We start from the raw sequence: 26,238 nt of genomic DNA, 5'->3' as shown, positions 1-26,238 counted from the left end.
CCTGTCTGAGAGTGTATGTCCCCCCCCATTACAGTGTACATTTATTTGTTTTGTTTTATTTTTACCAGTTCCCAAGATGTGGCTGTTGTTTGCAGTGACTGTTTTGATCTCTGGGATCACAGCAGAATCGTTGAGTGTATCCCAAAACAATATTGTTGATGGTGATTTTATGTACAGTGCAGATCCTGAGGCGTCTATGAATATTGTAAGTCATTGTTTCCTCACTGTTCTATACAAACAATGTTTCTTTTTAGTTGTGAAAGCTTCACAGGAATTTTTGGTTTTGGCTTTGAGTGTAAAATATCCTAGATCACGTTTAAATATGATATGGCTTTCTTCACTGTCACTAGTGATTGTAGGTGTAGGTACCTAACGTTTGTCTGTTATGACTTTTTTTTTTTTTTAACTGCAGCTTTCATTTCTGGTGTTTAGAACTGGGGTAACAGGTTGTAGTAGTTATAAATTAAACTACTTAATTAAACCACATTTACAATACATTCATAGGATCGCAACCACTTTCTGAAGCAAATCTGTCTCTTACTATATTTGTTTTTCTCTTTCCCATAATTGCTTTTAAATAACTTTGGACGATACTTTGGTAAATGTGTGCAAATGTTTTTCAGTACTCTACAATCCCTATATTTGTTGCTGAACTTGGTTCTAGATGTTTTCTATGTTCTAAATACCAACATACAAAGCCTAGATAGAGCCCAGGATGTATATTTACTACATAGGGACATTTTTGGGACAAACTTTGAAAATCTGATGTTGCCCATGGAAGTTCAGGGCTAAAGGCCCTATACATCCATGAGAAATTGCTGCAGTTTCCCGAACCCCTGATGGCCAGGTTGGGGAATCAGGAATATTGAACATGTTTACATATTACCCGATTCCAACCAAAAAATGGTAGGAACTGGCAATTCTGGGATTTTTAACTTGTTTAATTTCCCCAAAGGATCGCCTATCATAGCTGACTGCTGATCACAGTTCTGGTTGGGTCGTGGAATCGGCACTTAGAGCTATGGGGGCTTTTGTGGCTAACTTATTTGTTTCTTTTGAGGAATATATAGCTAGTGATAATTCATGGGTATCCGTGTGAACACTGACTTTATAGTGAGTTTCCATCAATAAAATTAGTCCCCATACAGTTGTTAAAGTAGCAAACAAGTAATTCTTACATCTGTCAATAACTATGTGCTGTAAAACATGCAAATGAGAGCGATAATCTAACCTAGTGTGGAATTTATTATAGGAAGGGTTTAAATAGGGAGTGTTTGTTTGAGCACAGCACATGATACATATATGTGGGAGTCTTGTGATCAGAGAATAGCATATTTTGTAATGGGGAAGTTTAAAAAAAAAAAAAAAAAAAACACACCCGCAAACAGTATGTTTTTCATTATGAATGGTGAAGAGCATTTCTATGATATTGTATGCTATTCACAGCATTTCAGAATATTAAAATGCATTTTGGTGTAGGAATAAACGGCCAAAGTTTGTAGGAGTGCCCCCGACCTGAGGGCCTAATTCAGATCTGATCGCAGCAGCAAATTTGTAAGTTAATGGGCAAAACCATGTGCAGTGCAGGGGGGGCAGATATGGGGGTAATATGAGTGGCCGGGATCTCGAGGGCCAGCATACCTGCGCCGGGATCCCAACCGCCAGCATACCGACAGCTGGGTGAGCGCTAATGAGCCCCTTGCGGACACGCTGTGCTCGCCACGCTGCGGGCATGGTGGCGTGCCACGCTATTTATTCTCCCTCCAGGGGGGTCGTGGACCCCAATAGGGAGAATATGTGTCGGCATGCCGGTGGTCGGGATCCTGGCGCCGGTGTGCTGGACGCCTGGTCCCCGGCCGGCGGCATACTGAAGACCACCCGAAGATATAACATGCAGAGAGAGTTAGATTTGGGTGGAGTGTGTTCAAACTGAAATCTAAATTGCAGTGTAAAAGTAAAGGAGCCAGTATTTACCCTGCACAGAAACAATATAACCCACCCAAATCTAACTCTTTCTGCACATGTTATATCTACCCCCCCCCCCCCGCAGTGCACATGGTTTTGCCCATTAGCTAACAAATTTGCTGCTGCAGTCAGATCTGAATTAGGCCCTGCGTCTCCCACTCTGCTGTTCTAAGCATGTGCTGTAAAGTTCATGTCAGGAGCTTCACTCTTCCTTGTGCTTGCACAGAAGAGTAGAAGACCACCTTGGGAGGGTGGTCTGGCATTGTCAGGCGCTCCTCACCTCCAGGAGCTGTAGACCCAGTAGTGGTGGTAGGTTTGCTGCAGTGTAAATGAATGCACACTCATTTATCCTTGTTCTTGGGGCAGCACGGATGGTGTAATGGTTAGCAATACTGCCTCACGGCACTGAGGTCATGGGTTTGATTCCCACCACTGCCCTAACTGTGTGGAGTTTGTATATTCTCCCTGTACTCCTCAAGGTGTTCCAGTTTTCTCCCACAATCCAAAAAATATATACTGGTAGGTTAATTTGCTCCTGAAAACCCTAGTGTTCATTTGACACCAATATTCTAGGATTCCAAATGTATTCCTATGCTGTAAATGTACACACTATATGATCTATCGTCCAATATATCGTCCCAAGATGGATTGGAATGATCATGTTATAGTATAGTACACCTAATCTGTTGTTTTTACCTGGCATTCACTGCATCGTCCCATCTGATGTGCTGCACATCGTATCGTGTGTACTCGGGACCACACAATGGGGGTAATTCCAAGTTGATCGCAGCAGGAAATTATTTAGCAGTTGGGCAAAACCATGTGCACTGCAGGGGGGGGGGGCAGATATAACATGTGCAGAGAGAGTTAGATTTGGGTGGGTTATTTTTTTTTCTGTGCAGGGTAAATACTGGCTGCTTTATTTTTACACAGCAATTTAGATTGCAGATTGAACTCACCACACCCAAATCTATCTCTCTCTGCACATTTTATATCTGCCTCCCCTGCAGTGCACATGGTTTTGCCCAACTGCTAAAAAATTTCCTGCTGCGATCAACTTGGAATTACCCCCAATTTGTTGGACTTTGAAGCTTGGCACTGTTCTACATGATAATTGCATAGTTGTACAGGAGAAATAATTAATTGGATACAATTTATTGTGCCTTCGTTGTGTAGATTACATAGTGTGTACCCTATGCAGTGTGTTTTCTGGGATTAGTGAAATTGGAACAATTCATATATAAATGAAGTTGTTGTGAAATAGCTGTTATCTAAAGGGTTGTATGACAAATCCTTACAGCAAGGATGACTTCTGTACTTTGTACCTTCTAATGGAATGAAGTCATTTGTTTAACTGCCAGCAGATGCAATATAAAGATTGATGACATTTGCTTCTTTTTAGACATTCATTATATTGACACAGTCGTAATGTTGGCATTCTGCGTGTCGACATTGATGTTATGGCAACATTGTTAGAAGGTGGAAATACTGTTTTTCCTGTTATTCTTTCCCTAAACCTAACTTCAGTCCTAACACTTATGTCAACATTTTAAACATGATGACATCATAAATGTCAACTTTCTGCAGCAGGATACATTGGTTTCCACAGGAAAACATTGGGGTGTAGAGTGGATCTTGGTCCAGAGGCACCGGGTACTTGCGGCGGAGACGCTCCGGGTTAGGCACACAGTCGCAGACCACTCTCTCCTGGATCGCGTGGCTGCTATGGGGAGGAGGTAAGAGGGTCCCCCAGGCAGGACCCACCATTAATCGCATTCCTTCCGTGACCTAGGGAGACGGGCTGGCGTGGACACTGTCACAGAGCAGAGACCCCACTAGACCGCCAGGGCGTAAGAGTACAGTTCGGGTGTACTAATGCCCCATTTAATAAGGCTCTGTAGTACCGGCGGTGGAAGTCCAGCATAGGGGAACCGGCGCTTGACCTGTAGCCCTTTCCCCAGCCCAGGGCGCCATCTCTGATATAGATTTTCCCGCCCTGGACCTGCCTCAAACTCTTCTTCATTACCTGATAGAGTCGCTGAGCGCCATCTTCTGAGCATAGTTGCTACTAGTCTCTGGGATTGCAGGGCAAGGTCTCCCTTGTAAAGCCGCCTGTATACAGCGCTGTGACTTTACAAACACTTGAGTATTCTACATGTCTTTTATACAGACAGCGTTAGTTAAGAAAAAGTGTACCTGTTACAGAATATATTGTGCAAGTATTCTTGTATATACCTCCGAAACCTACACCAGGTCACTCCCATGTCTCTGGGTCCGCCTCGCAATCCAAAATCCTCTCTGATGTTTCACCTGATGAGGAGGGGGAGCATACGGTCCTGTCAGACACTGAATCCTGTGTTACTGATGAGGATTCTCCCTTGCAGATTGATATCCTGGTCTTAGTGGATGCTAAGAAGCATTTCCTTCAAAGAGGAGGATTCCACTACTGTTGCAAAGAAAACTGATAAGTTTATACAGCAGAAGGTGGTTAAAACTATATTAACCCATTCTGATCATTTTGTGAACATCAGATGGGAACCCTGGTAAATCCAGGGAGGAAATTCCCTCTGCCAAAAATGGACCTTAGCTCGCTATCCTCTCCCTGCAGAGTTATGTAACAATGGGAAACTCCACCGCTGGTGGATTCTCACGTCACCCACCTTCTGGTGTCATTCACTCTGTCTGTCACCACACTGAAGGAACCGACAGATAAGTGTATGGAGGGATGCCTGAAGTATGTATACTCCCTTGCTGGAGCCATTCATAGACCTACTATAGCTGCCTCCAGGGCTGCAATTGAGGCGTGGGTTTAGACATTAGAGGAAGAGCTGCCCGAGGATATATCTGACAATGCCAGACAACACCTGTCTCAGAATACCACCACCACCTGATACGTTCAGGAGGCGTCCTCTGAGGCGGGTGTATTGGCAGCCAAGGCGTCAATCACGTCTGTCCTGGCACGTCGCATACTGTGGTTGAGGTCATGGAAAGTGGACCTGAACTCCAAAAGACCTTGGAGATACTCCCCTTCACTGGGGACATTATGTTTGGGGTAGACCTAAATAAAATAGTGTCTGAAATAGCAGCCGCTGAGACGTTTTTTTCTCCCCACTACTAATCCTTTTGCATAGAAGGCAATAGGTACTACTTTCCGTTCATTTCGGCCTCAAGGGAATGCAAAAGGTCAGGCATACCGGAGACAATCTTGTGCTTACAAAGCCCAAGGCCATACAATCCTGGGCAGCCCTTCAACCTGCTTCAAAACATAGCACGCCTGCTGCATGACGGGGCGGCCTCCCTTTGGGGGATCCCAGAGTGGGAGGCTGACTTCTACAGTTCACCCAGATTTGGTTAAAGACCACTTCAGATGCATGGGTAATGTAAGTTGTCTCTCATGGGTACTCTCTCTCGTTCAAGAGACATCCTCCTTGCCAGTTTTGCACTACGGCCCCCCTGTCGGATCCGTTAAAGGTGCAGACTCTACAAACTTTGGTGGGTTCCCTACTGAGTACAGGAGTGATTGTGTCGGCACCTCAGTCCCAGAGAGATAGAGGTTAATATTCAACCCTGTTTCTGTCAGAAACTCAGTGGTGTCAGGCTCCAGAGCCTTACCTCCGGCAGGTGCTCCCGCGGGTTACCATCCCGTTGATTGGCGCGGCGGCAGGGAGCTGCTGGCGGCGGGTCCTTCTGGACGGATGTGTGGCTGCCAAGGGCCGGGGGCTAAGGGGCTCGAGAGCCGGGCGCTGCGGCGGGGATTGCTGCGGTAAGGTCCTCTAGTGGTGACACAGTATAGTGTGTCGGAGACAGAAGCTGGCTAAAGCTGTGTGCTAACAGCTAAGTATGTCTCCTGTGCTGGGGGCAGCCATGTTGGAGACCACAGTATTACCAATGAAGTTCTCAATCTGTGTCCAGCCAATCCTGCGTGTTCTTCCCTTATAAAAGGGGGCTGGATCAGAGGGAGAGTGCCAGTGCTTCATGTTACCTCCTTGTGAAAGGTTCTCCAGCTCTGTGCTCCCAGGTTACTTCTGGTTCCCTGGTCCTGGTTGCTCTCATCCATCGGTTACCTAAACGCTGCTGCAGTCCTGCTGTCTAAGTCCGTTGCCACTCGTGGAAGCGCTCACGGGGTCCCAGGTCGTAGAGGAGCTCCAGGTGCTAACGGCGGTTCCCGCAGACGTCTTCATTTCTTCAAAGTCCAAGTTCTTCAGCCTCGTCTTTCAATTACAAACCACATTCTTCATTTCTTCAAAGTCCAAGTTCTTCAGCCTCGTCTTTTAATCATAAAACACAGTCTTCAGTTCTTTTTTTACCGGATTTCTTCAGCTTCGCTCTTCAAGTCATTTAACCATAGACTCTAATTCTTCCAGTTTCTTCAATTTCTACAATATTCGTGTACAGCCTGATTATTCATTAAACCTACAGTTATCTTCCTACGAAGTCCTCCTTTTCTTTAAGCCCTCCGGCCAACGTTAACACTTAGTTAGGCTTTCACCCCATGAGGAGGAATTACATTCAGCCACCTCGTTTACTCTCCTCACAGGTAGCTGTCCCTTCAGCCAAAACTCTGTTGTCGGAACCCCAAATTACGCCGAGCGTGACAGGTGGGTCCTTACGGCCTATACTAAATGCCAAATCTTTGAACAAGTTTGTGAGAGTTTCCAGGTTTCATATGGAAACACTGCACTCCATTGTACTGGCTAGGGAACCTGGAGACTATATGGTATCTCTGGATATACAGGATGCATACCTGCATATACCTTTTGCCATATCGCATCAGCAGTTTCTGCGGTTTGCTAATGGCTACCTCCATTCCAGTTCCAGGCTCTGCCATCTGGACTGGCTACGGATCCTCGGATCTTTGCAAGGTCATGGCTGTTATGACGGCTCATATCCGTCGCCAGGGAGTCGGCATCCTGCTGTATCTAGACGACCTGATGGTTCTGGCAAATTCCCACAAAGTCCTTCTCTGTCATCTGCAACTGAAGATAACATTCCTGCAAGCCCACGGGTGGCTTATTAAATGGAAGAAGTCCTCGCTGTTCCCAGCTCAGAGCATGGTGCACCTGGGGACAGTCCTAGACACACACAGTCAGAAGACTGGTTCTGTCTCCAGAAAAAGTCCTGAAGATTCAGGACAGGATAAGATGCTTCCTCAGTATCCTAGAGTGTCTAAACACTCGGCGATGCAAGTACTTGGCCTGATGGTATCGTCCTTCGACATGGTAGAAGACGCTCAATTTCATTCCTGCCCACTACACAGGTTAATCCTGTCCAAGTGGGACGGCTTGCCTCATTGGATCAGATTTCACATGATCTCTTTGACTCCGGAGGTTCACCTGTCACTGACCTGGTGAATCCAGGACCAGCAAGAGCAGGGGCCGTCCCTTCTGGTTTCCCGACTGGGTTCTGCTGACAAAGAACACTTGTCTGAGGGGATGGGGAGCGGTGTTGGAGCAACATTCTTTTCAAGGTCGTTGGATTAAGGAGGAATCAGTCCTTCCAATAAATATTCTGGAGCGGAGGACAGTGTTCAATGCACTATTTCTCGCCCTATCTCTAGTACAGAACAGGCCTGTTCAAGTACGATCAGACAATGCCACCACAGTGGCATACATAAACCATCAAGGTGTCTCTCGAAGCCATATCGGTAGTGTTCATTCCAGGTGTCCTGAACTGGGAAGCGGACTTCCTCAGTCGCCAGGACGTGCACGCCAAAGAGTGGAGTCTTCATCCGGAAGTCTTTCAACTCCTAGTGGGCAGATGGGGCATACCGAATGTAGATCTAATGGCATCTCGACACAATGACAAGGTTCCGGTCTTTGGATCAAGGACCAGGGATCCTCAAGTAGCGTTCGTGGATGCACTGGCTGTTCCATGGAACTTTCGGCTGGCCTACGTGTTCCCTCCAGTGTCACTCCAGCCCAGGGTAGTACGGAAGTTCAAACAAGAAGGAGGAATACTACTTCTTGTCGCCCCAGTGTGGTTCTCAGACCTGCAGGGTCTGTTGACAAAGAACCCCCTTCTACTTCCTCAGCGCCTGTACCTTGTCTCTACACAGACCTGGCCAGACTGGCTTTGACGGCGTGGCTCTTGAAGCTTCACTCCTGAGGGCCAAAGGTTTCTCTGAGGCGGTTAGCCAGACTATGTTGAAAGCCCGCAAACCAGCCTCTGTCCGGATTTAATACAAGGTTTGGAATTCTTGCTTCACATGGTGTGCTGATAAGAATTATGATGTCTTGTGAAGCCAGATTTCTGTAAGTTCTGAAATGAGGCCTTGACTTAGGTCTCCGTCTGACCTCCCTCAAGGATCACATATCTGCCTTGTGGGTATGGTTTTAGAGAAAAAATGCGTCTATACCTGACGTTCATACTTTCATTCAGGGCGTACTTAGGATTAGCATCCTTATGTCACTCCTGTGGCTCCATGGGATTTAACTGATGTACTAAAAGCCCTGCAAGAGTCTCCATTTGAACCTCTTGAGTCAGTGGATGGGTGTAGGCGCTTTGTCCTATCGTCCACCCTATTTGATTTTTCACAGTAACCGGGCAGTACTACGAACTCGACCGGGTTATTTGCCTAAGGTGGTGTCAACTTTTCACCTTAACCAAGAAATTGTGGTTCTGGCCTTTAGCTCTTCAGACTTGTCTTCCAAAGAGCGGTCTTTGGATGTGGTAAGAGCTCTCCATATTTATGTGGAGAGGACTGCCTCTATCAGGAGGTCAGATTCCCTTTTTTTTTGTACTGTTTTTGGTTTCCACAAACGTGCTGGCCTGCAAATAAGCAAACCTTGGCCAGATGGATTAGAATGGTGATTGCACAAGCTTATTCACAGGCTGGACTCCCAGCTCCTGCTGCTATTAAAGCCAATTCTACTTGGTCTGTTGGACATTCTTGGGCGGCCCGCCGTGGCGCTTCCGCAGAACAATTGTGCAAGGCGGCCTCATGGTCCTCAGTGAGCACGTTCATTAGATTCTGTTCCGTTGATATTTCCGCCTCCCAGGATGCTTCCTTTGGACGCCGGGTTCTTATACCCGCTAAGGCACGTCCCCTCCCTTGAGGAACTGCTTTAGGACATCCCTGATGTTTTCCTGTGGAAACCAATGTATCCTGCTGCAGAAAATAGTTATGGTAGACTTACCATTGTTAACTCTCTTTCTGCGAGGTATATTGGTTCCACATGGCGCCCAGCCTGACGCACCTAGCTTCTTTGGGTTGTATGGCATTAGCCGCTGGTACCTTCTTCTGTCATGAGAATGTGGTTCTATGACTAATATCTGTTTTCTCTCTTGTCTGCTCCAGCATTAGACTGGTTAACAAAACTGAGCTCACAGTGCCTAGAGGCGGGGTTTATAGGGGAGGCCCCAATGCATCCTTGGACAGCCTCACTCTTTAGCCTGTTGTTGCCTCTGGATCAAGATCATCTCTACACCCCATTATTTTCCTGTGGAACCAATGTACCTCGCAGAAAGAGAGTTAACAATGGTAAGTCTACCATAACTCTATTTTCTGTTATTGACATAGTGAATGGAGACATAGTGACTGCATGCTGTTTTTCCTGTATATAACTTGAACATTATAATTTGGACAGAAAGGGGGTGATTCAATTGCTTATAGTTACCATCTAAATTGCACAGGAGCTATTCAGATATTTGCCCGATCAGCCCCTTTCTTGCGCAAAAATGCACATGATTAGCTGCGGTAAGCAGTTTCTCCCGTGCTAAGCACGCTGTAGATAGGGACCTCCCGGAACTTGCGACCAGCCCCAAACCCATACTTTAGGTGGATTTCAGCGTGTACATCAGGAGTGTGCAAACAGAAATATGCAAACAATTGCACACCTCGTGCAGTGTAGTCATGAGCTACAAACACTGAAGAGAGCAATGAGCAGGTCTCTTCACAGAATCACAAGTGAAATAATTAGCTCCACCTGTGGGTCGTTTAAAATGTGTCAGTGAGTACACCTGTGCACCTGCTGGGTTACATGGAAAATGTTGACTGTTTGGGGTCCTGAGGGCCGAGTTCGAGAACCTATGCAATAGAGAAATGATAGCTGGAATCTGATTGGCTGGCTGTTATTGGCAACTCCACCACTTTTCATTGTAGAAGTTTTAGTAAATCTACCCCTTTGTTGGATTCATTGCTCTCATCAGTGCAGATTAATGTTCTGGCCATGGACTTGGAATGTGGGACAGATGTTCAAAGTAAATGTGCAGTGAGCAACTCCTGAATGGTTTTCAGAGTAAACAGATGTTCTATACATAGGGGTCTATGTACTAAGCCTTGGAGATAAAGTACCAGCCAATCAGCTCCTAACTGCCATGTTACAGCTGTGTTTGAAAAAATGAGTTAGGAGCTGGTTTGCTAGTACTTTATCTGTGTACACTTTATCTCTCTCCAAGTATTAGCACATAGACCCCTAAGTTACTTATTGGACGTTTTGCTGTTGGCTCCTCAGTAACTTTCACTTTCAGTAATGATTTTGTTAATTATTTTTAAATGTTCACAATTGAAAAATAGTTTTATGGTGTGTACACACTGAGATATTTTCTTACGATTTTGACTATATAGTCAATGTTCTGGCCATGGCCACTATATAATCAAAATTGAATCGTAAGAAAAGTTAGTGCAGATCGCAAGGTGAAAGTCACCATGCGGTGCCGATGCGCGGTCGGCATTGCAAGCCTCGATAGACTGTGCAGGCAAGTCAATTTTGACTATCTCCCCTCTCGCACCCATCGCGCCCGCCAGCAGTATTCAAATGTTACTGCCGATGGGTGCGATATCAGCATTTCAGCTCACCACCCCCAGGGGTGGTGAGCTGAAGTGCGTGAAAAGTGACCCGTTTGGATGCCCAAACGGGACTTTTCACGATCGCGCCCATGTCTTTAATCGTGTTTATCTGCTTTACGCGGCTAAACCCGTCTCTTATGAGCACGATAACGGGGGGCCATAGAATATCGCCCCGCAATCTCCCGTCACTTTAGACAGGAGATCGGGGGCATTAAAAGATTTGAATCACGCCCAATATTTGGTCCGATTCAGACCTGATCGCTATTGTGCGAATTCGCACAGCAGCTGATTATCGCATGATTGCGTGTGCACCGCAATGCGCAGGCGCATTGCCAAACAGCGACAAGATGGTGCAAAAATTTCTATCACAAGGTGTACGCAAGGTTATTGACAGGACATTTGTGGGTGGTAACTGGCCATTTTCAGGGGGTGTCAGGGAAGCGTTTTCAGGGAGGGTGTGTGACGTCAGGTCCGGCACCGATCACCCTGTGTGTATTGCACTGTAGGAGTGAGTCTTGGGCTACACACAGACTGGAAAAATCATTCGATGGTGAGTGAGTTGCGAACGAATTTGCAGCTGTCCGCTGTCTGGCGGAATTTTTGCATGGCGTACACATGCATTCGCACATTTTGCACAGGGCGGGTTTTCACTCTCACTGGGCGGCGACTATCTGATCGCAGATCTTTGCAAATTTGGAGCACAGCGATTGGATCTGGGTTAGGCCCATAGTCAAGATTGACTTGCTTGCACAGTCTGTCTTTTCTTGTGATACCGACCCCACGGGAACGCACATCGGTATCGCAAGCTGTGTACACACTGGGGGTCATTCCGAGTTGTTTGCTCGTTGCCGATTTTCGCAACGGAGTGATTAAGGCAAAAATGCGCATGGTTCGCAGTGCGCATGCGGTTAGTATTTTAACACAAAACTTAGTAGATTTACTCACGCCCGCACGAAGATTTTTCATCGTTGAAGTGATCGTAGTGTGATTGACAGGAAGTGGGTGTTTCTGGGCGGAAACTGGCCGTTTTCTGGGAGTGTGCGGAAAAACACAGGCGTGCCAGGGAAAAACGCGGGAGTGTCTGAAGAAACGGGGGAGTGTCTGGGCGAACGCAGGGCGTGTGTGTGACGTCAAACCAGGAACGAAACTATTTGTGAGTAAGTCTCGAGCTACTCAGAAACTGCTAAGAATTTTCTATTTGCAATTCTGCTAATCTTTCGTTCGCAATTCTGCTAAGCTAAGATACACTCCCAGAGGGCGGCAGCTTAGCATGTGCAATGCTGCTAAAAGCAGCTAGCGAGCGAACAACTCGGAATCACCCCCACGGTGCGATTTGCACGGTTACATTGCACCATGTGTATGCACCTTTAGTAAATATTTTAATAGTGGATCTTAACGGGCAACACAGGGAGTTTCAAGATATTACTGCTGTGTGGAGAGATACTTATCTGTAGCTCCTAAGGGGTTTGTTTGTTTGTTTTTAAGGTAACATTTATTAACATTTTAATCTTGGATAATAAAAATTCTGTAAGTAAGCTCGGTGAAGTGATAAAGTGGAAGGTGATAAAGGACCAGCCAGTCATCTCCTAACTGTCATTTTTCAAACCCAGCCTGTGACATGGTAGTTAGGATCTGATTGGCTGGTGCATTATCACCTTCCACTTTATCACTTCACCAGGCTTAATAAGGTTGGTTCTAAATCAGAGTGGGAGAAGGGACTTTCTGACGTCACTAGGGGAGGAGACACGTCACCAGGGGGAGGAGCTACGTCCGAACAGGGTACCCGAAAAGTTTGCTCGCCACGCTTCGGGCTCGGTGGCTCGCTCCACTTCGCTCGCCACCTGAAAACTAAAGATAATAGTTGGTGGCGTGGATAGTAGAGGAACTATCCCGCTGGCCTAGCTCCTCCCCCTTGTGTCGTGGCTCCTCCCCCTGATGTAAAAGGTCCCTTAGGCCACTTGAATCTAGCATCAACCGGGTTAATAAATCTGCCCCTCTGTTCAGTCTCTAATATTTCAATATTTAGTAATGGTCTTAACAGCATCCAACATTGTGTAACTCACTCCCAAATAGCATATGACTTTCATTACTAAATAATCTTATATACTGTATGTAACAATATGTTTTAAAGTGTGTATGTGCACTATGTACTAGTTTTAGAATACATTATATAATTATTGCTGTATTGCAGAGTGAACTGATCAGATACAAGGGATACCCCAGTGAGGAATACGAGGTTGTCACTGACGATGGCTATATCTTAAGCATTAACAGGATACCGCATGGTGTGAAATATCCTTATACGGGTATGTATATTTTTATTGATGTCATACAACCTTTAGTATTGCAAGTTAAAGTGTCCCAGATATTAAAAATCGACATCTTCTAAATCCGCATTCAAAACCTAAAAAAATCTTTATATGGTTTGTTGGTTACTTTTTAGGTTTCTTTTTCATTGTCAGGCCCCTCCCTTTTCTGCTGATCGTTTCTGGAAAGCATCAAGCCTCTATATGGGGGAGGAGTCAGATTTGGCAAGATGGCATCATACACACTAGGCAAAGTGATAAAAATAGGGTATCTGCTATAACATCTATGGTAACTTGTGCCAAGGGACATAATTCTGTTGCACATAGCTAAACAATAATGTACAGTTGTGTCCTCTCACATCTTTGCTCCGTGCGCTACAAGTTGTGTTAGACAACGCTTTAGTGCCGTGTGACTCGGTAGCGCCAAGCGTCTCTTTTTGCATTTTTTTCCCCACATAAATGCGTCTTAGACGCAAAGTAATGTAATAGGACGCACGAGCAGCTTCTTCTTATTTACTTCTAAGACGCGTATGTGTGGAAAAAAGGCAAAAAAGACGCTCTGCGCTACCAAGTCCCGCCACGGCATGGTGCGACATCAAGGGCTGTTTAGCGTGACTGCAGCAAGGATGATACAGGTTGAGTATCCCATATCCAAATATTCCGAAATACGGAATATTCCGAAATACTGACTTTTTTGCGTGAGAGTGAGATAGTGAAACCTTTGTTTTTTGATGGCTCAATGTACACAAACTTTGTTTAATACACAAAGTTATTAAAAATATTGTATTAAATGACCTTCAGGCTGTGTGTATAAGGTGTATATGAAACATAAATGAATTGTGTGAATGTAGACACACTTTGTTCAATGCACAAACTTACAAAAAATATTGGCTAAAATTACCTTCCGGCTGTGTGTATAAGGTGTACATGTAACATAAATGCATTCTGTACTTAGATTTAGGTCCCATCACCATGATATCTCATTATGGTATGCAATTATTCCAAAATACGGAAAAATCCGATATCCAAAATACCTCTGGTCCCAAGCATTTTGGATAAGGGATACTCAACCTGTATAAGAGGACACATCTGTGGTTTTTTTTTTAAATTGCTCTAGTAAAACGATAACTAGAATTTGATTATGTTGGGCGCAATACCACCTATTTTACCAGGGCATTAATTTTCATAAATGTTGCTAATTGTCATTTACTAGCATAAAGTAAAAATTAGTATTGGGCATATTTATCTATAATCGCATTTACGCCGATAATTATTGGCACTTAGAAATTAATTACATTGATTTACAATGATAAATCCAGACTGCTAGCTACTCACTTTGGCCCTCATTCAGGTTGGATCGTAAAACACTATCCAGCCTAAAAAATGATAAAGAGTATGCGGGCGCATGCCCAGGGCCTACTTAGCAGAATTTGCAATCTTTACTGAATCAGCTGTTTTGCTTGCAGTATGTGCACATCACTCAGTAGCATAGCACAGTGAGAAACAGGTATTTAGATAGCAAGAATTCGGTGAAGTACAGCAATCCTTTTCAAGAGGGCTGATTAAAAAGTAAAGTGATTGCTTATGCATGCAAGGGGTTCTTCTCATTCCTCTGAAAAGTTTGTGTAAGTATATCCTTTGGGCTACAATGGCTAACAACAGCTATAGATTGTGTTAGCTATTGGGCCTGCTTTTCGGAGCTTAGTACGTTATAAAAGTTAGTATACCCCATAGAAACCTATTGTAGCTACTTCTGCAATCGAAAATGGAGGGACTTCAGCAGATATAACCCCTTCTTACAGAGGATTACCCGCAAAATATTACTAATGAATAAGCCCTATATCACATACGCATGTTTAACTGGATGTCAGCTAGTGTGTTTAGCTAAGGAGGAATTACAGGTACAGGACCTGGTTTCCTCATAGTCCAAATATACTGTCCAGCAGATAATGAAAAAGTTGGATGGGATAGCCATAGCTATACTTATTGGGTGTGGTTCATTAGGTCAACATGAGTTAGGTCGACACACAGAAGGTCGACATGGTAATTAAGTAGACATGTATTAGGTCGACATGGTGTCGTTTTCTCCGAAAAGTGACAGGGAACCCCAATTTGTGCACCGTGTCCCCATGCATGGCTCGCTTTGCTCTCCATGCTTCGGGCAAGGTGCCTCGCTCCACTGCTGCTGCGCTCGGCATAGGTTACCGTTCCCAATTGTAGTCCACATGGATCGTTAAGTATGAAAAAGGTCAAAAAATGGAAAAAAAATTTTTGTGAAAAACTCATGTCGACCTTTTTCCATGTCGAGCTAATGATCATGTCGACCAAACGTGGTTGACCCAATGTATGTCGACCTAACTCATGTTGACCTATCGACCGCCATCCACACTTATTGCCACTGGTGGAAACACATGAATCAGTGTGGCGAAATTCAATTCAATGGCATTGAGGTGATATGCTGTTCTGCAAATGCACATGGTATCTGCCAGCATCGCAAGTTTTCCCTTGAACCCCAAAGAGCTACCAATATGTTTGCCATTGTGGCTATATGTCTGTCATTGTGACGATGCCCAGTGGCACGTCGTACAGAACTGAATACCCCCTATATCATTTACTAAATAAAGGTGAGAAATGATGGGAAGATTTTAGAGTTCCTAGTTTTCTGACACCAAAGGTAAAAATTGTACAGATCTACCATAGAAATTGGAATATATAACAAAGTGAAAAATTATTAATAAACCATATTTTAAAAGTACTGAGAACCTAAGCTATTATGTGGGTAAAGACTGCTTGAAGTATGGAGAGAAAAAAAAGAAACAGGAAATCCATTTTTGGCAAGAATTGTACAGATGTGTCCTCTTACATCCATGCCGCAGTCACACTAAACAGCTCTTCAAGTGCGCCATGTCGTGTCGGGAATCTGTAGCGCCAAGCATCTTTTCTCTGACGTCCTAGTGGATGTTGGGGACTCCGTAAGGACCATGGGGAATAGACGGGCTCCGCAGGAGACTGGGCACACTATAAGAAAGATTTGGTACTACCTGGTGTGCACTGGCTCCTCCCTCTATGCCCCTCCTCCAGACCTCAGTTAGATTTCTGTGCCCGGCCGAGCTGGATGCACACTAGGGGCTCTCCTGAGCTCCTAGAAAGAAAGTATATGTTAGGTTTTTTATTTTACAGTGAGACCTGCTGGCAACAGGCTCACTGCAACGAGGGACTAAGGGGAGAAGAAGCGAACCTACCTGCTTGCAGCTAGCTTGGGCTTCTTAGGCTACTGGACACCATTAGCTCCAGAGGGATCGACCGCAGGACCCGTCCTTGGTGTTCGTTCCCGGAGCCGCGCCGCCGTCCCCCTTACAGAGCCAGAAGCAAGAAGATGGTCCGGAAAATCGGCGGCAGAAGACTTCAGTCTTCACCAAGGTAGCGCACAGCACTGCAGCTGTGCGCCATTGCTCCTCATACACACTTCACACTCCGGTGACTGAGGGTGCAGGGCGCTGGGGGGGGGGGGCGCCCTGAGTAGCAATAAAATCACCTTGGCTGGCAAAATAACCACAATATATAGCTTCAGAGGCTATATATGTGGTAATTACCCCTGCCAGAATACAGAAAAAAGCGGGAGAAAAGTCTGCCGAAAAAGGGGCGGGGCCATCTCCCTCAGCACACTGGCGCCATTTCTCCCTCACAGTTCCGCTGGAAGGAAGCTCCCTGACTCTCCCCTGCAGTCTACACTACAGAAAAGGGTAAAAAAGAGAGGGGGGGCACAAATTGAGGCGCAGTAAATATTATAGCACCTATAGGGGACATAATTCAGTTAGTCCCTGCATTATATAGCGCTCTGGTGTGTACTGGCATACTCTCTCTCTGTCTCCCCAAAGGGCTTTTGTGGGGTCCTGTCTCCTTTAAGAGCATTCCCTGTGTGTGTGTGTGCGGTGTGTCGGTACGGCTGTGTCGACATGTTTGATGAGGAGACTTATGTGGAGGCGGAGCAGATGCCTATAAATGTGATGTCACCCCCTGCGGGGCAGACACCTGAGTGGATGGACTTATGGAAGGAATTACGTGCAAGTGTCGACTCCTTACATAAAAAATTTGACGACATGCCAAATGCGGGACAGCCGGCTTCTCAGCTCGTGCCTGCCCAGGCAATTCAAAGGCCATCAGGGGCTCTAAAACGCCCACTACCTCAGATGGCAGACACAGATGTCGACACGGATACTGATACCATTGTCGACGACGATGAGTCAAATTTAATGTCCACTAGGGCCATTCGTTGCATGATTGAGGCAATGAAAGAGGTTTTACACATTTCTGATATAAACCCAGGTACCTCAAAAAAGGGTATTATGTTTGGGGAGAAAAAACTACCAATAGTTTTTCCCCCATCTGAAGAATGAAATGAAGTGTGTGAAGAAGCTTATGCTTTCCCTGATAAAAAATTGGTGATTTCAAAAAAATTACTAATGGCGTTCCCTTTCTCACCAGAGGATAGGTCACGTTGGGAAACTCCCCCTAGGGTGGATAAAGCGCTCACACGTTTGTCTAAAAAGGTGGCACTACCGTCTCCGGATACGGCCGCCCTAAAGGAACCTGCTGATAGAAAGCAGGAGGCTATCCTAAAGTCTATATATACACACACTGGTGTTATACTGAGACCAGCTATTGCTTCAGCGTGGATGTGCAGTGCTGCTGCTGCTTGGTCAGATTCCCTGTCAGAAAATATTGACACCCTGGACAGGGACACTATATTGCTAACCGTAGAGCATATAAAAGACTCAGTCTTGTACATGAGAGATGCACAGAGGGAGATCTGCCGGCTGGCATCTAGAATAAGTGCATTGTCCATTTCTGCTAGGAGAGGCTTATGGACTCGGCAGTGGACAGGGGATGCAGATTCTAAAAGGCACATGGAAGTTTTGCCTTATAAGGGTGAGGAGTTATTCGGGGATGGTCTCTCAGACCTTGTTTCCACAGCAACAGCTGGGAAGTCAGCATTTTTGCCCCATGTCCCCTCACAGCCTAAGAAAGCGCCGTATTATCGGGTACAGTCCTTTCGACCCCAGAAAAACAGGCGGGGAAAAGGCGGGTCCTTTCTGTCTAGAGGCAGAGGAAGGGGAAAAAAGCTGCACCACGCAGCAGGTTCCCAGGAACAAAAGTCCTCCCCCGCTTCTTCCAAATCCGCCGCATGACGGTGGGGCTCCACAGGCGGAGCCAGGTACGGTGGGGGGCCGCCTCAAAAATTTCAGCGATCAGTGGGTTCGCTCACGGGTGGATCCCTGGATCCTTCAAGTAGTATCTCAGGGGTACAAGCTGGAATTCGAGGCGCCTCCCCCCCGCCGTTTCCTCAAATCGGCCTTACCGACAACTCCCTCGGGCAGGGAGGCTGTACTAGAGGCAATTCACAAGCTGTATTCCCAGCAGGTGATAGTCAAAGTACCCCTACTTCAACAAGGACGGGGTTACTATTCCACACTGTTTGTGGTACCGAAACCGGACGGTTCGGTGAGACCCATTTTAAATTTGAAATCCTTGAACACACACATAAAAAGATTCAAGTTCAAGATGGAATCGCTCAGGGCGGTTATTGCAAGCCTGGACGAGGGGGATTTCATGGTATCCCTGGACATCAAGGATGCTTACCTGCATGTCCCAATTTACCTTCCTCACCAGGAGTACCTCAGATTTGTGGTACAGGATTGCCATTACCAATTCCAGACACTACCGTTTGGACTGTCCACGGCACCGAGGGTGTTTACCAAGGTCATGGCAGAAATGATGATATTCCTTCGAAAAAAGGGAGTTTTAATTATCCCGTACTTGGACGATCTCCTAATAAAGGCGAGGTCCAGGGAGCAGTTACTGGTCGGAGTAGCACTATCTCGGGAAGTGCTACAACAGCATGGCTGGATTCTAAACATTCCAAAGTCACAACTGGTTCCTTCCACACGCTTACTGTTCCTGGGGATGATTCTGGACACAGAACAGAAAAAAGTGTTTCTCCCACAGGAGAAAGCCAAGGAGCTGTCATCTCTAGTCAGAGACCTCCTAAAACCAAAACGGGTATCTGTGCATCACTGCACACGAGTCCTGGGAAAAATGGGGGCTTCGTACGAAGCAATTCCATTCGGCAGGTTCTATGCAAGGACCTTCCAGTGGGACCTCTTGGACAAGTGGTCGGGATCGCATCTTCAGATGCATCAACTGATAACCCTGTCTCCAAGGACCAGGGTGTCTCTACTGTGGTGGCTGCAGAGTGCTCCATCTTCTAGAGGGCCGCAGATTCGGCATACAGGACTGGGTCCTGGTGACCACGGATGCCAGCCTTGGGGGCTGGGGCGCAGTCACACAGGGAAGAAATTTCCAGGGACTTTGGTCAAGTCAGGAGTCGTCCCTACACATAAACATTCTGGAACTGAGGGCCATTTACAATGCCTTAAGTCAGGCAAGGCCCCTGCTTCAAAACCAGCCGGTTCTGATACAATCAGACAACATCACGGCAGTCGCCCATGTAAACCGACAGGGCGGCACAAGAAGCAGGGTGGCGATGGCAGAAGCCACAAGGATTCTCCGATGGGCGGAAAATCACGTACTAGCACTGTCAGCAGTGTTCATTCCGGGAGTGGACAACTGGGAAGCAGACTTCCTCAGCAGACACGACCTACACCTGGGAGAGTGGGGACTTCATCCAGAAGTCTTCCTCCTGTTGGTAAACCGTTGGGAAAGGCCACAGGTGGACATGATGACGTCCCGCCTCAACAAAAAGCTAAAGAGATATTGCGCCAGGTCAAGGGACCCTCAGGCGATAGCTGTGGACGCTCTAGTGACACCGTGGGTGTACCAGTCGGTTTATGTGTTCCCTCCTCTGCCTCTCATACCAAAGGTACTGAGAATAATAAGAAGGCGAGGAGTAAGAACGATACTCGTGGTTCCGGATTGGCCAAGAAGAGCTTGGTACCCGGAACTTCAAGAAATGTTATCAGAGGACCCATGGCCTCTACCGGTCAGACAGGATCTGCTACAGCAGGGGCCCTGTCTGTTCCAAGACTTACCGCGGCTGCGTTTGACGGCATGGCGGTTGAATTCCGGATCCTAAAGGAAAAGGGCATTCCGGAGGAAGTCATTCCTACGCTGATAAAAGCCAGGAAAGAAGTAACCGCAAATCATTATCACCGCATTTGGCGAAAATATGTTGCGTGGTGTGAGGCCAGGAAGGCCCCTACAGAGGAATTTCAGCTGGGTCGTTTTCTGCACTTCCTACAGTCAGGAGTGACTATGGGCCTAAAATTGGGTTCCATTAAGGTCCAGATTTCGGCTCTGTCGATTTTCTTCCAGAAAGAACTGGCATCACTGCCTGAAGTTCAGACTTTTGTAAAGGGAGTGCTTCATATTCAGCCCCCTTTTGTGCCTCCTGTGGCACCTTGGGATCTCAATGTGGTGTTGAGTTTCCTGAAATCACATTGGTTTGAACCACTTAAAACCGTGGATCTGAAGTATCTCACGTGGAAAGTGGTCATGTTATTGGCCTTGGCTTCGGCCAGGCGTGTGTCAGAGTTGGCGGCTTTGTCATGTAAATGCCCTTATCTGATTTTCCATATGGATAGGGCAGAATTGAGGACTCGTCCCCAGTTTCTCCCTAAGGTGGTATCAGCTTTTCACTTGAACCAACATATTGTGGTGCCTGCGGCTACTAGGGACTTGGAGGATTCCAAGTTACTGGACGTAGTCAGGGCCTTGAAAATTTATGTTTCCAGGACGGCTGGAGTCAGGAAAACTGACTCGCTTTTTATCCTGTATGCACCCAACAAATTAGGTGCTCCTGCTTCTAAGCAGACTATTGCTCGCTGGATTTGTAGCACAATTCAGCTGGCGCATTCTGCGGCTGGATTGCCGCATCCTAAATCAGTGAAAGCCCATTCCACGAGGAAGGTGGGCTCATCTTGGGCGGCTGCCCGAGGGGTCTCGGCTTTACAACTTTGCCGAGCTGCAACTTGGTCAGGGGCAAACACGTTTGCAAAATTCTACAAATTTGATACCCTGGCTGAGGAGGACCTTGAGTTCTCTCATTCGGTGCTGTAGAGTCATCCGCACTCTCCCGCCCGTTTGGGAGCTTTGATATAATCCCCATGGTCCTTACGGAGTCCCCAGCATCCACTAGGACGTCAGAGAAAATAAGAATTTACTCACCGGTAATTCTATTTCTCGTAGTCCGTAGTGGATGCTGGGCGCCCATCCCAAGTGCGGATTGTCTGCAATACTTGTATATAGTTATTGCCTAACTAAAAGGTTATTGTTGAGCCATCTGTTGAGAGGCTCAGTTATATTTCATACTGTTAACTGGGTTTAATATCATGAGTTATACGGTGTGGCTGGTATGAGTCTTACCCGGGATTCAAAATCCTTCCTTATTGTGTCAGCTCTTCCGGGCACAGTATCCTAACTGAGGTCTGGAGGAGGGGCATAGAGGGAGGAGCCAGTGCACACCAGGTAGTACCAAATCTTTCTTATAGTGTGCCCAGTCTCCTGCGGAGCCCGTCTATTCCCCATGGTCCTTACGGAGTTCCCAGCATCCACTACGGACTACGAGAAATAGAATTACCGGTGAGTAAATTCTTATTTTTATTTATTTTTTTTGCATTCCCCCCCCCCCCCCCCCCCCCCCCCGCGAAAATGCTTTTTTTGTCGCAATAGGACGCACAAGCAGATGTGCCACGTTACCATGTTTTCCAGGAAAACACTGTAGCATAGCATTTTGTACGCAGATACAGTCAGTCATACACAGAATATAAGCATGCTGCATATTGCATTAATTTGTGACTAGGACACATTTTTGTAGGGAAAAATGCTAAAAAGTCGCTTGGTCTTCACCCGTTCTGTGTAACACGACTTGTAGCGCACAGAGCAAAGATGTAAGAGGACATACGTTTCTGTGTTTGCTATGTTAATGTTGCTATTGTGTCATAAGCACAGTAGGTTATAACGCCCAAAGATGCAGGTTATTTCTGTAGTGAATACTACACCTGTATTTTAATGTCATGTACCTCTTGAAATAACTTTGTGGTTTACTTACATGGGACAGACAGGTCACACAATTAGAGTGCGTCTGATGGAACGTGGAAGTCAAACTAGAAATTACAGTTCTGATATAGTGAACTCTAGTTTCAAGTAAGAAACCTTCTTTGAGGCACAACATAATGTGACACCACTTTGACAGCAGATATTACAATCTGTTCCCTTTACAATTGATCAATAAAGCACTTTTTTTTTTCTTGAATAAAAATCTGTTTAAGTATTTTTTTTTCCTTAAAACATCTAGGTCATAAATTAACCGGATTAATTAAGTAAATAACTTTTTTTAACAATACTACCAATATATTATGCAGTAGCATACCTCCCATCTGTCTCAATTCTGGCAGGACAATCGCCACTGGGAGGCGAAAAGTGGCCAGCAGTGAGAACCACTTTACAAAATAGAGGCATGTTTCCTCCACTGTGCTTGCGTGATTGGCCAGGGTCCACATCTTCCAACGCAGATTTCCTGGCCCCAGCAGAGAGAAAACACCGGCCATCCTGACCTGATGATCACTCAGATGGCCATTGTTCATGCAGAGTAATCCGCTGCTGCATCTTCAAATGCAGCAGCGGATCACAGAAGCTTGCAGGAGGCGTCCACTTACACAGGGCTGCCTCCTGCAGCATTAGCATATTTGCACACAGCAGTTGTGCAGGCCTCAGTTGCGCAAACACATCATTACTATACTTGGCTTACGTTAAAATGCTCTCTCTGTTCTTCATAAGCTGTTTCCTGCTGGAGAACAGAATGAATCCATGTGTCTGTTTTCCAGACAGAACTGTGAACACGTCCACACTTCTTTCCATGTCTCAGAGTACGTTTCGCTTTCATGCTTTTAGACCGTGTTAGGAAACAGCTGCCGTTTTACAATGACATTCCAGCTTGTTTTCCTAAGCACAGTAGCTTGCTCAAATCAGTGCCCATGAAATATATTTTTATGTGCAGGAATTATCCTTTCCATTTTACATGACACAGTTTCTTCATTACGTAGGTCCTGATATTTGAGTTAATGAAGTGTGAAGAGTTCTGCATTGATGCGGTGCAGTGACATAGGCCTCACACAGATGCCTCATTTGGCCTGTAACAACAGCAGAGTTTCAGCTGTACATGTCCTGCACTCGCCTAGCCCCGGTCTATGACTCTTCAGAAACACTGTCCATGTAAGAGCCAAGTTCCAGCGAGAGGTTTCCTTGCAGCTAGTACAAGATGTCCATGACCAAACATTTTCTTGGAAATAACAGAGTTAAGGAAGGGCATATTTTTGTTTGGAATTGTGTGAAGCTGAAACCGAATACACGCCTGTGTCAGAAACGATGACAGTACGTGACATGACTGGAGGGCTTAGAGCAAAGCTGCCAAAATCTGCCTAACGGAAATGTGAAGTCCAGTTAATCTACTCACCCCCTTTTTTAGGGTGATGCCAATATTGCCAAATGAGAACCAATCTGGTGTAATCAAAACAATGTTCAGATTTTATGGCGTTTTTTTTTTCTTTTTCTCTTAAGTAACATAAAACCTTTGAAATGTCTATATTTTGAAATTGGTCATTGTGTACTAAACTGCAGAACTTGGCATTTATTCTGAGTACACAGATGGGAACAGCATTATTCCATGTTGTGCCATAGCATAATTTACTGAAGGTGGAACTGACTCTTAAACTAAAAATTCCAAACACTATCTTTTTCTATGAGTTTCACCGTTACTTCTGTGTCATAAAAGATGGTAACTGATGCCCTTGCATAAGCTACTATTGGAAGGAAATACTTAATACTTAATAATTAAAAATATTAGTGATTTTGACGTGCCCCCTTCACTTCTATATTCATTTGTCGCTAGACCTATTGCCCACCTCCCACGCCCCACACATAAATTGATCACCCATATACTCAATACCGCTAAGTGCCAAATTGCAGCAAACTGGAAGTCGATCACTTCTCCCCCCTTACCTGCTACCGTTAACGCTATCTGGTCAATCTACAGACTGGAACGAATCTCCTCAGTTATTCATGATTCTCCTATTCAATTTGTCCATGTCTGGTCACCTTGGACCGCTTACTATGAGCCCGAACTCCCTCTAGCAACCATTTAATTTCACCTTGTGTTACTGATGTGCAGACACCTCGACGGACTACTTCTTTACTTCTCTCCTCCTCTTTTCCTCCGTTCCTCTGTCCCTCTCTTCTTTTATTCTTATATTCCTTCACTCCTCCATTTCTCTTTCCACCTTCCCTCTCTTCTTTTTCCTGCCTCTTTTCTTCCTTCTTCCCTTGTTCTAATCTGTTCTTCTGTTCCGTTTATTGTAATTTGTAATGGTTTCATCTACAATTTCCCTTTCTTTATTATGCACCTCTCTGATTATCAATCTGATTGTTTTTCCCCATATAGTAAAAATTGTTACAATCTTTTTCAATATTTTGGTATGTTACACCTTTCTCGATCTCCATTGTTGTCTTTAAAGCCCTCACTCCGATATCTTGTTGTGTACATTATCATGTATCATTCTCTGTTTCTAGAGATACCGGGTGTGATTGGTGTAACTTTTTTCAGTTTTTTTCAATGAAGTTTCTTTAAAAAAAAATAAAAAAAAGATGGTAACTGAAAGAATTATTTATTTGAGGTTTCAGTCTAACATTTCTTTCCCTTCTGTATTTCTCTTTGTTGTAAATAATAAAATCTGACCAAATAACCCATTTTATATGAGTTATATATTATAAGGTTCATCATTGTGTACAATTCCATTGTTTGCTCTCTGTTCCCCATAATATTTTTTATCTTCCCGCAGGGCAGAGTTACGCATCACCGTTAGACACTAGCTCCTGATTTTGCTGCGCAGAGGATATAATACGCTTCAGATGCACTAATCTTAGTTACACTGGCCCCTAAAGCTCATCACTTTTCAGAACAGGGTTGATATCCTCAGATAGTGTAGTTCACGCTGTATTTTGCAGGGTCCACTCAATAGAGACACCAGCCTGTATCTGTCTTTCACTATGACAGGAGGACTCAAAGCTCATGATCTCTCTCTTAAATGTAAACCAACCCAGACTTTTTAGTGCTGAGTCTGTTTATGAGAAACAAGGCATGGTGGAGGAAGGCAATTCCTGGAATAGACAGAATCTTCAAGACCCATTTTGGCCTTCCATGCTACACACTGGAAGAGAATAGCATTTCTACATGCACACAAGTATGACACTAATAACCAAACAGCCCTGATTCTCATTATTTATTTAAGCTGTAAAAAAGTGGTGGAACTATAGGGGTGGGAGGTTTAACTTTTATGTGAAAGTTACACCTTTGCAGAATGTACTATACAGGTCTCCCTGCCTCTAGCACATGAAGGCAGTACACTTGGATTTTGCAGTGACTATTTGATGTGCGCTGGGCAGACCATGAGAGTGTTACAGTGATCTTTTCATTCCATTTGGTTAAGCTTCATTCAGTTCCTGAAAAGTGACCTCTTCCACCCATTTAAAAAAAATGCTCCCCTCCAAAACTCTGCTACAGTTATGGGAGATAAGTGAGAAGTTTACGAGCAGAACATTAAGCCAGTACCTAAACCACGGGTGGGGAACCTTTTTACTACCAAGGGCCATATGGCTATTTATAAAATCCTTCGGGGGGCCATTCAAAAATTATCAACTTAAAAATGACCATGTTCCCCAGTAGTTATGCCCCTTAGGGGTAGTGAGTGTGGCCAATTAAAATGGGACGTGATACACATATGCCCCCGGCAGTGCAGTGCCAGATACACAAATGCCCCCACAGTGCCAGATACATATTGCCCCACACATCCCCCCCCCCACTGTGCTGCTCACCACTGGTGCTGTGTGTCAGGGGAGCGGAGCAGAGCGCAGCGTGTGCCTCTTCTGCCCCTTAGTGCTCCGTCCGGCGGCGTGTCTCAGCTGTCAAGAGCCAGGCAGGGAGGAGAGCGCAGCTTTGTCGGGCGGCGGCGTATAGGACCTCAAACCAGCCTCTGGCTCACGAACCGATCAGAGCTCGCGGACCGGCAACGGCGGCTCCTGATTGGCTGCCGGTCCGCGAGCTCTGATTGACTCACGAATCGGCAGCTGGTTTGAGATCCTACCCGCCGCTGCCGCTGGACATAGCTG

At 45.6% G+C, this 26,238-nt stretch overlaps 2 protein-coding genes across 2 annotated transcripts in view; one reads left to right on the top strand and one right to left on the bottom strand.

Moving 5' to 3' along the window:
• The window catches only part of RNLS (renalase, FAD dependent amine oxidase), a 627,109-nt gene extending 624,426 nt beyond the window's left edge, over positions 1 to 2,683 (bottom strand). The window contains exon 1 of the mRNA XM_063961709.1: positions 2,662 to 2,683. Within this exon, the coding sequence (XP_063817779.1) occupies positions 2,662 to 2,668 (7 nt within the window). The 5' untranslated portion in view covers positions 2,669 to 2,683. The remainder of the gene's footprint in view (positions 1 to 2,661) is intronic.
• The window catches only part of LOC135056475 (lysosomal acid lipase/cholesteryl ester hydrolase-like), a 68,390-nt gene that overhangs the window by 461 nt on the left and 41,691 nt on the right, over positions 1 to 26,238 (top strand). Inside the window, exons 2-3 of the mRNA XM_063961706.1 lie at positions 69 to 205; positions 12,945 to 13,059. Of these exons, the coding sequence (XP_063817776.1) occupies positions 77 to 205; positions 12,945 to 13,059 (244 nt within the window). The 5' untranslated portion in view covers positions 69 to 76. The remainder of the gene's footprint in view (positions 1 to 68; positions 206 to 12,944; positions 13,060 to 26,238) is intronic.

Source organism: Pseudophryne corroboree, chromosome 3 (genome assembly GCF_028390025.1).
Source record: "Pseudophryne corroboree isolate aPseCor3 chromosome 3, aPseCor3.hap2, whole genome shotgun sequence".
Classification (NCBI taxonomy): Eukaryota; Metazoa; Chordata; class Amphibia; order Anura; family Myobatrachidae; genus Pseudophryne; species Pseudophryne corroboree.
Note: the sequence above shows the minus strand (reverse complement) of the source record. Positions and strands in the feature narration are given on the sequence as shown.